This window comes from Anas acuta, chromosome 14 (genome assembly GCF_963932015.1).
Source record: "Anas acuta chromosome 14, bAnaAcu1.1, whole genome shotgun sequence".
NCBI classification, from domain to species: Eukaryota; Metazoa; Chordata; class Aves; order Anseriformes; family Anatidae; genus Anas; species Anas acuta.
Window position 1 is genome coordinate 2943192 of NC_088992.1, and position 10547 is coordinate 2953738.

The 10547-nt window shown below is 54.5% G+C and overlaps 1 protein-coding gene across 6 annotated transcripts in view; it reads left to right on the plus strand.

Annotated features, from left to right (window-relative positions):
- The window catches only part of TCF7 (transcription factor 7), a 66647-nt gene that overhangs the window by 51878 nt on the left and 4222 nt on the right, over positions 1-10547 (plus strand). For 4 of the 6 annotated variants that reach the window (XM_068697762.1, XM_068697760.1, XM_068697764.1 and 1 more), the window contains 4 exons: positions 850-960; positions 1153-1315; positions 1814-1921; positions 5710-5758. In XM_068697762.1, the coding sequence (XP_068553863.1) occupies positions 850-960; positions 1153-1315; positions 1814-1921; positions 5710-5758 (431 nt within the window). Of the gene's footprint in view, positions 1-849; positions 961-1152; positions 1316-1813; positions 1922-5709; positions 5759-7018; positions 7458-7491; positions 7565-10547 lie in introns of those variants that run through there. The other 2 variants (XM_068697765.1, XM_068697763.1) reach the window with 2 other exon arrangements.

Here is a 10547-nt window from a genome sequence, read left to right on the forward strand (position 1 = left end):
GCAGACGAATGAGCAAGTACACCTGGTCAGATAAGGATCAGACTTCAGACGGTGCTGGTGGATTAAATTAAACAGCTTTTCTTTTCGTGCCAGCATATCTAATGAACAGTTCATCTCCCATGGGCGATTCTGCCATCTCAAGCTGCAGTCATAAAGTGGCAAGCTTGGCAAAGCCGACTGCTCTGGCTTTACCCTCTAAAACTCTAGAGAGCTAATGAGGCTTGAAAGCTAGCGAGACCTCTCATGATCTCATTTCTGTGTTGGTGGATAACATTGCTTAGGCGAGGTGCACCTCCTAGAGTTGCAGTTTGGTTCATGTTCAGACTTATGCTTTTTCTGTTAAAAGGAAGGTGTGGGGTGGTCCTAATCTCTCAAATCCAAACGTTGGTTTGAGTTTGTTGTTCCTTCCTACAGCGCTAATAAGATATTGCAGCAACAGAGATCTGAGTGTCTGAAAACGCTCGTTAAAAGCGCCCTTGATCTCGGCGGGGCTGGCTCACGCCGCGGGCTGCTTTCTGCAGCCGCCTCTCGGCACCCGGCCGCCTCTCCCCGCGTGCGTTCGGCGCGGCTGGCAGGGGCCAAGGAAAGAGGGAAGAGATGCCCAAATCCCTGCTCCTCGCTGTGTTCACTCGGTCCCCAAATTTTGCAGCCTGCCAGGCGAAGGAGGCCACGCCGCCGCGGGTTCGCTTTCCGTGTCCTCCGCTTGCCGTCTGCTTCTGCTGCCTCAGAGTGCCACCGAGGGAGAGCCACTGCTGGGGCTGTTGGGGCTGGCCCACCATGGCCCCACAGCTCCCCGCACAGCCCTCGTGGCCACCCCGAAGGCTCACGGCTCACCCGTCTCCCCTACAGGTTCACTCACCCGCTGATGCTGGGCTCCGGCATGCACACCACTGGCATCCCGCACCCCGCCATCGTGCCCCACTCTGGCAAGCAGGAGATGGAGCACTACGACCGAAACATGTAAGTTGGAAGCATCACTGGGCTCCCAACACCGCGGGGTCCCCCTTGGTTGTCCCCTGTGATGTGGGCACGGGGCTGGGCGCTGAGCACTGCGTGTGCTGGGGCAGAGTTTGGCACCGGGTGGGTTTGGCACCGCGCGTCTGGGTGGCTCTGACTGCTGCCACTGACTGCTCCTCTTGTGTCCCTGCCAAGGAAACCTCAGCCAGAACCAAAGAGAGAGAAGGAAGCCAAGAAGCCCACTATCAAGAAGCCCCTGAACGCTTTCATGTTGTATATGAAAGAGATGCGGGCAAAAGTCATTGCTGAGTGCACCCTGAAGGAGAGCGCAGCTATCAACCAGATCTTGGGCAGGAGGGTAAGGGCTCTTCGCTGCGCACCCGTGGCCAGGGTCAGCGTCCCCTGGGGGGTCCAGGGGAGCAGAGCAGCAGCGTGGGGCTCGGCAGGGCAGTGATGGGACTTGTGTCATGGTGGGGGGCATGCACAGTGCGGACACCCCCAGAAACAAGGGCAGGGAGCGGGGGCTGAGGGGGTTCTCCCATCACTCTGATGGAGATGGGAGTTTTGTTGGTGTTGGAGGCATTGCCGCCTCACTGAGGAGCATCCTCAGGCTGGAAAGAGTGTGCAGGAAGACCCAAAAGTGGGAGAAAAGGGAAATCTTGCACCCCAGTAGCAACGCTGAGATAGCAAGGTCCCCAGCGAGGCCAGTGACCAGTGCAGTGTCCCTGTCCCCTGCAGCTCCTCTTGGGCACCTGCCCCCAGGTGCTCCTCCCTCGTCCCCTAGAGCCCGATTCGAGCTGGTGGCCGCGGGGCAGGGGCGAGGGGACACAGCTCAGCTCCGTGCTTGTCCTTGCAGTGGCACGCGCTGTCCCGGGAGGAGCAGGCCAAGTACTACGAGCTGGCACGCAAGGAACGGCAGCTCCACATGCAGCTCTACCCCGGCTGGTCCGCACGGGACAACTACGTGAGTGGTGTCGCGCCTCGGGTTCCCACAGAAAAGCCCCCAAAATGGCCCAAAAATGATCCATGGGGGGCTAAAATCAGTGCCTGCCAATGTCCCAGTTGTCCCTGGTAATGCAGTTTCTGGTGGGGTGGTGTGTGTAGAAATTCAGCGGTGCTTGGAGCATCCCCGTGCTGCTCAGCACGGCACAGGTACGGTGTGGATGTTGTAACTCCCCGGCTGCCTTCAGACCAGGCTGCGTCCCATGGGCTCCACAGCCCCGGCCGTGGGTGCTGAGCCCAAGCACAGGCTGTGGTTTTGGGGGGATTTGTCAAATTACGTGCTGGCACCTCTGCTCTGCAGGTTTAAAGCCAGTGCAGGGCGTCTGCTCACAGGATCGTAATAATCATGGAAAATAATTTTTAAAAATGCAGAATAGGAAAGGAAAAGCTGCTTTGCATGAGTTCCACGCAGAGCTCAGCCTCACGGGGTGCTTGGTCCAGCTCTGGGACTCCCTGCGGGGCCGTGTCCCAAGCATCAGCCCCGGTACCCCCGGCCCGTGGGGGCTCGTCTGCTGCCCTCGCAGGGTGACGGTCACCAAGTTGGTGCCTGCCCCCCTGGGATTTTGGGACTTTGATCCCACCCTGGCCACCGCTGTGAGAGGATCCTAAGCAAATCAAGCACGCCACGTTCAAAGTATTCAAATGCAGTCTGAGCACACGCAGACAGCAGCACTGCTTGCTCTGCGAGCTTGCGAGCGAGACCCAGCTCTCCGGCGAGCCTGATTCCCAAGCAAGGTTGCCATTAGGGATGAGAAAAATCTTTACAGATTAAAAAAAAGGGGGAGAAAAGGTCCCAAATCAGGCAGCGAGGGGTCTGCAGGGAGCAGTGGCCGTGGTGGCAGCTCCCAGGCTGGCTGGAGGCACGGCACGGCACAGCACGGTGGATGTGCTGCCCGCTGCTTCGCGGCACGTCCCGCTTGCAGGTAGCAGGGCTGGCGTTTGGGGAGCCTCCGGGCTACTCAGTGGAGCATTTACAAGTGAGCATTAGAAGAATTCATTTCCTCGTAGCTGTATTAATAATGCAAGAGGCACCGCGGTAAGCGAGGTTCCACAGGCGGTGCGGCGCTCCCGACGCAGGAGATGCCGCCTTTTCTAGTGGCTTTCTCGCCTGTTTTGATCTCCCATGTAAAGAACCCTGCCTAGCAGGCTCACTGGGACCTGAAGCAAAGCACACGGAGATCTTCAGATGTCTGTCCATCCACTCCGGGGCTCTGTTGGTCGATCCAAGGCTCCATCGTTTCCCTCTAAGCCTCTTTCTTTGCCTTGGAGCCGTGCAGCCCACCCTTACCCCTACTTCCAGCGCTGCTCAGGAAGCCCAAACTCCACCAAAAGGTCCTTAAATAACAACAACAATTAGAAATGGAGTGCAGATGCAGAAAAAAAAACAGAGGAGAGGTTCTGAGAAGCCCCAAGACAGCACAGATACCCCTGCCTCCTTGCGAGCGCAGACTGGGAGCTCGGCATCTTTGCAGGATCAGAGCCTGCTGAGACCCGAGGGGTGCCCGCAGAGAAGCTGGGGCAGCACCAAAGGGCGCTTCTCTGCGGGCATCCCGGTGTCTCAGCCAGCATCTCTGGAGGGCAGCAGCGATGGTAGGAGCCAGGCATCGTTTTCCTCCACGCCCAAGCACTTCCTCCAGCGGAGTCCCATCCCTCCTGCACCTTTCCTCCCGGGAAGCACCGGCTCCTGCTCCACAAGTTGTCCCTTCCCGGCCGGCAGACGAGCTCGGAGCATGTTGGCTCTCCCTCCCGGCACTGCCGAGCAGCTGCTCCGGGTCTCGTGGTCGCTGCAGGAGAAGCTTTTCTCTCTGGAGCTCGAGCGAGGAGGAGGAATGTAGGTCACCTCCGCGGCACGTGACTCGGATCTCAGGCAGGAAATACAGTTGCTCCCACACCGAAGAAAAAGCTTACCGCAGCTCGGAGCTTTCCACCTTCACTCAAACCACAAGAAGTCATATAAAAAGTCATAGGTCAAAGGCAGCCTGCAAGCTGTGCTCCCCACGCAGGCCAGATTTGCTCCAGCTCCACCGTGCCCTCATTAAGGAGGTCACCGGGAGACGCAGGGAGTCGTTACGTATTTGGGGTCAGGCAGGCAGTTTGGGGTTAGGGTTGTGTTTTGCTGCTAGGGAGTGAAGAAAACACGTGAATGAGAGGTGGGTCCAGAGCTGCAAAGGCACTGAAGCAGGGAGATGAGTTAAAAAAAAAAAAAAAGTAGTAGAGAGATGAGTATTTTAAAACAGTCTCTAGGGACTTGCACAAACTGCCTTTCCCATCTGAAACCAGGGATGCTCCTCCTGGTTCCAAGTCACTGAGCGATTTCTGTCCAGGTGTCAGGAGCAAGTGAGTGTGTGCTGGAAATGGGGAAGGTGCTGGAACAGGGCAAATGGTTTATAGGAACATAAGGATGGAGGAGGAGATAGAACGTGCCAGGAGGGTGAGCTGTTGCTCGTACAGCCTCAGTCACAAGTGGTAACTCTTGTTTAATTCTATTCATTTAGTTAAATCTATTAATTAAAGCCATGGTGGGTGGGATTCCCAGGTGGCACACGTAGGGTGGCTGTGGCGTGTCGGCAGAGCAGCTCCGGGACAGAGCTGTCTGTTCCCATCCCCGTGAGCCCCCACAGAGCTCCCGAGGGTTTCCACAGCACTCCAGAGGGGCAGCAGAAACGCTGTGGTTTTAGAACAGAAATCCCATTTCTCACCCATCATCGTCAGCTACCAAGGGGGCTTCCCTCCTCAAGCATTTCGGTACAGACGGTGAGCTGACACGGCCTCACGCTGCAGTCCTACGGCTCAGGCAGGCGCTTTGATAGCTCCTCACTGCTGTCAGGGACACAGAGCACCCCAGGGCGCTGCCCCAAGTCGCTCAGCACCGCGCAGCACCGAGCGCAGGCAGCTTTCAGCATGTCCATGTGGTTCGTGCTGCTGGGCTGCCCACAGCCGGGCGAGGAGCAATTTGCTTGGGTCGGTGCAGAAATGAAAAGGTCCAGTGCTCACCATGTCACACAGACCAAACGCCTTGGGTGAAAGCCGCTGCCACACCATTTCCCTAAATACATTCAGATCAGAGTTGTGCCGTGTCGTGCAGGTGAAACCTCAGTGGGATTTACTCTTGGGCTTCTTTGAATTGAGGAGCAGAGCTGGGTGATCGTTCACAATAACACCCTGCAAAGAGCCATTCTCTAACCACATGCACTAAAATCTTATTTTGCAACTTCTTACGGGGGCTGCAGCGTAAGTGAGGGGCTCGGCTGCATTTGCAGCGTGGCTGTGGGCTCACGTAGTGCTGTCAGACCTTGCCCAAACATTTCAGGGCTCCACGTTAGGAAGAATTGCCAGCGACGCAGCCGGGTGACAGCAGCGCCGTGCCCTCCGTCTCTGGGTTTCTGCTGCTGCCCCTGCGAATGCGCACAGCTCCTGCACGCCCGTTTGGGCATGCCGGGGATGAGTCAGAACGCCTGCGGTGCTGGATCCAGGGATGCTGACAATTAGGGTTGTTGCTGAGCAAACATACGTGCCCAGAACAAATTTGTGCCATGTCAACGACAGCCGTAGCCACTTGTGCAGACGGCTGGCTCGGTGGCTGCTCTGAGAGTTCCCCCTGGGTCTCTTCTGTGGAGCACCAGGCCAGCACTGCACGCAGCCACAGCTTTCCCAAGGGCCAAATCCAAGCCCCACAGCCCTGAAAACACCGAGGGGCATCCCTGGTCTCCTGGGAGCGCGGACTAACGGGCTTTTCCTTGCATTTCCTAGGGGAAAAAGAAGAGACGGACACGGGAAAAGCAACAAGATTCCAACTCAGGTAAATCCTGCGGTGCCAAGCCACGTGGCTCCTTGGTGGCTGCCACCTTGCTTTTGCTCGGAGTGTATAATCCACAGCAGTCGTTGGGTTTTACCGTGGTTCCTTTTATTTTCCTGATCTTAACTAATGAACTGCACAATTTAAAGGCAGTGAATGAACATTGCTGTGGGTTCTTCATAGGTGTTAGAACATGGGTAGTTCGTGGAAACTGAAAAGATCAGATTTTGGCAAGCAGATAACTTAATATATATTATCACTCGAGTTAATTATTCATAACAAGCAGCTGAATGCCCCCATCGGCCCCACAGGTACTGTTAAGGAAAGCCCTCAAATGAGTCAATATTGCGTGCGGGACTAAATGCAGTGAGAGGCCTGAAGACTGGCACTGCCCAAAATTTGTTTCGCTTTTCATAATAAGGCAGAGCTCGAGTAAAGTCAGACTAAAAACTAGGACAGGTTTCCTCCCTGCACCACGCTGTTTATCAGAAAAGGCCCTTTGTCAGGTTTGAGCTGCTCGCACACGCATTCCCGTCATCCAGGGCCATTCCCATACTGGTTTCTGGAGCATTTCTACTGGGAATGAATCATATCTGTTCCAGTAAGCAGGCATTGTAAAACATCAGGAGACCATCCCTGCACACTGTGGCATTGTGTAGCCTTCAAGTTACGACCCGCAAGTTGAGCCCTGGCTCTGCTGATGTGCTTGCTGGGGATTACGGGGCCATACAGCCAGAATCCTGCAGCCCGCATTAGCACTCAGAGTTGGGGTTATCTCATTAATCACTGCAGGATGATCCCTCTGGATTATCCATAAAAAGCAGTTCCGTAAAAGCATCCCAGTGATAACTTCGGTTTGGTTAACGCTGTTAAGCCATTCAGTGCCTGGCCTGCAAAGGAGCACTCAAGCATTTAGGTTTCTGTGTAGTGTGAATGTATTTACGTATCCAAACGGCTTGTGTGTGTGATACAAAAATAGTAATTCTGCCCATTCCGGACTGAAAGCCTGGTACACAACAGGAAGCACTGGTGGTGGCTGATAGAGGCGGTGTGAATCCAGCACAGAAACCCTTCGGATCCTATTGCAGCACGGCAGAACAAGCACGATGTGCCTGAAGGAAAGGCCACGGAGGGTGGCTTTTCCACCCAACCTGGAAGGGGAAGGCAGGGGACAGAGCAGGATGGCCGGGGCTGATCTCCGCGGTGCTACCTCTGCTTTCCACCTGCTTCTGCAACGTTTCCTCTCTTCTCTTCCGCCCGCAGCCCGCGCTCGCTGGCAGCCCGGTTAGTCACTGCTGGGAAGGCAGGGAGCAGGTAAGGATTCAGGCACAGCAGGCAGCGTCGCTGTCCTCTGGCAGCGCTCCCAAACCTAAGAGATTGGATGCGTCACGAAAAGCCGTGAATTTCCCGGTAATTGCTCGCATTTCCTGGAGCTGAGCTGGATTTAGCTGAGCTAGGGAAGCACAACGATAAAGCAAAATCCAGGAGAATTCAGCCAGGAGGCCGTTTCCCAAAGCTCCTCCTTCCCCAGCTGCCATCACTGACTTTGCCTAACACTCGCTTTTTTACAGGAGAGGTGGTGCCGGCACCGTTGCAGAACCAAAAAAACGGGATTGTAGTCTGTTAGTGGTGTGTTAAGTGGCTGACATGATGTTGCCTCTTTTCTTCCTCCTGCTCCTCCTCCTCTTTGTGCCTCTGCCTTGCCCATTCTCCGCCACGCATGCTTCTGTGTTCAGATCCTGCCTCTCCTAAGAAATGCAGAGCTCGCTTTGGCCTCAACCAACAAACGGACTGGTGCGGCCCGTGCAGGTGTGTATCGGCAACCGGCGGCTCCTGGGCACCTCGCGGGGTTTTCCTGGGCCAGGGGGTTCGGCTGCGCTCGGTGCTGTGGTGGTTTGCTCCCTCGGGGGCTGCTGTCCCAGCTTCACGCTGTGTCTGGCAGCCGCCGTGGGCACTGCTCCTGTGGTGCTCTGCGTGGTCGCTGGCTGATGAACCTTAAAAGCTCATTTGCAGGTTATCCTGGTGCGGGGCTTTCCTCCCCTGTTTAAGATTTCCTATCCCATAAACACCCCTCCGGGGCCAGTACTGAGTAGTGAAGGTTTTCCCTGCTTATCCTGGGACTAACTGTGTAATCCAAGCTGTGCCCTCGTTGGTCCTGAAGTTTTGCAGCACCCACCATGGGGTGGGAGAGCCTCAGGCAGTGAGGCAGAGTGCCTGAGCTGCAGCAGTACCTGGCTCAGGGTGTCTGCAAGTGCATCCTGGTAGGAAAAGCTCAGGAAGGGCTCCTGGACCGGGACAGAGGTCTGTGGCTCACAGCACAGCAGGTGCATTTCCAGGTTTCCATACCCATGTGCTGAATACTAGCAAAAGCTGAAAGCACAGCGAGAAGTATTGCTTAACGTGCTTACTGCAGCGTAAAGCGAGGGAAATCATTTAATCCATCCAACTCTGAATCCTGGAGGCGTAGCCCTGCAGAGTCCCGGCAGTGCTTGGTCACGGCTCACCCAGGCTGTCCAAGGTCCCAGACCATCAGCTGGCGGGGTCGGGCAGGTCCCTGCGCCATGGGGGTGAGCAAGGAGGCTGTGCACACACCTTGCCACCTCGTCCTGCACCCGGGCAGCAGCAAGCGCTGCATTCCCCTGGGAGTTTCTTACTGCTTCAGAGCAGCTTCAGAACATCCCCTGCTTTAACTGATTAAGTTAAATCCCCTAATTTAACTGATTAAGAAACTGAATGTCCAGAGGGACACCCAGGATGTGGCAGAGAGCTGAGGGACAGCAGGTCGGGGGCAGCTCCGCTCCGATTTCATTTGAACTCTCTTAACTCAGCTTCAGCGCTAACCCTCTGCATTGCTTCCGATTAACACAGGCTGCTGAAGTGTTTGTAGACCTTAGCATGCTTTTTGTTTTTAAACTTTTGCCTCTCCAACACTATTTAGTCAAATCTTTTCTGCAATTCTTTGTACTAACGTGCCGCTGCCAGCCCAAAGGCTTCTGTCCTGCGTGCTGTGGTCACCGATGCCTGCGGAGAGCAATGCCCACCAGAGGATTCCCACTCCACAGGAGGAGAGTTTAACTGGTTAAAACTGGGTGGTCCTGCTCTGGAGGTTTCACGCTCAGCCCCCCTTACACCAGGGCAAAATGCTCCAGGGTGCTGTAGTTCCTAAAGGACAGGGATAAATCCTTTTAGCTGTATGGTAGCCATGCCAGCCCTAGCCCACTAAATGCTTCATTATCAACAATCTGTAGTATCAGATCTGCTTTTTCTCCGTTATTTTATATCTAATTGAATCAGTGGATGGAATGGATAGATCTGTATCATCTCACAAGTAGGTCGTTGAAACTCTCGGTCCTGCAGCTACTCCTGAAATGTCTGTGGGAAACACAGCTTGTCCTGAGGTTTGTCTGCTCTGGGAAATTACAGCCCGTGCAGAATAACCTGTATTAAATATTCCATTCAGCAGGGCTGTCGTGTTTCATATCACATTAATTGGGTCACCACAGCTAACTATGACACTGACAGCAGTAATACCACTTCTCTTGTTCACATCCAGTGCAAAGTCATGTTTAATACTGGGCTAGTTAATGCATATTCCAACACTGTCTGGTTTTTCATTAGTAAGATCAAAGAAAGGTGTGTGCCCGCATTAGCAAGTTCTCCATTTGATCTGTTTTCCTCAGATGAGACAGTCGAGGCAGGGAGCTGAGCAGGAGGAAGACATTCTTTTTAGCTATTTTAGCTATAAAGTCATTAACAGCATCTCCAGCAGAGGAATTGTTCCCTCGCTACTGTTAAGGTGACATCTCGAGAGCTCTATTGTTTAAAACTACTGAGCTGCTCAGAGCAGGTGACATGAGGGCTCTGTCAGGAGAAGAGAAGGAAAACCATACAGAGCGTGTACAGACAGCGTGAGAGTGCGAGGTGCTACCTGAATAGCCAGGAACGGGTCGTCTCTGTGTGAGATGGCAACTGGAGCTCAGGTAAACACAGGCTACATGTTCCTGCTTTTGGTCCCAAACAGCAGAATTGTCCTGGGATGCAGTGAAACCATGTCCAAGTCTGGCTACAGCGAGGACAATGTGTGGCTTGTATTTTTGAGCCCCCAGACCTACAGGGGACAGCACATCCAACAGAGGAGCAGCAGTTTCTTACTAGGAATGTGGGGCTAGCGGGGAGTGATTGTCAGCAGCTGGGTACTTCTCTGTGAAACCCTTTTTGTGAGCAGATCTGCCCCTGGCTGCTCATTCACACACCTCTGCCGAACCCCCTGCAGTGTGTGTGTGCACTGCACTTTGTGCTTGTGCCTCAGCTTCTGAGGAGACAGATCACAGTGAACACTTCTTGGCCAGGAAAGCCCTGGGCTGAAGTGAGAAGGGTGGCACTGTCCTGGCTGCTTTTCCTTGGCCTAGTTAGTAGATTGAAAGGTGATGGATGCTCCAGAGACAAATGAGTCTTGTGAACAGCTCAGAGCTGCTCTGGCATCCCAGGCGGGACCTCAGCCAGCCTCAGACCGTGCCCTCCGCCAGCCGGTCGCTGGCCTTTTTCCTCCTTCCTCACGAGCCTGTGGAGTGCCTTCAGCTCGGCCGTGTCACTGAGTCAGAGGCAGGAGTGAATGTGAAGTATTTGGAGGGTCAGAGGTGTTACGAATAGGCTGAGATCAGAGGCTTTTGCTGCAGAAAAAAAAAAATAGAGCTAAGTAGATGATACATTGCATGCACGCCTAGGAGAGCGGTAGAAAACGTGCTACAGGCAAAAACACTCCTAAAACCTTAAGAGTTTGGGTTGACCGGCG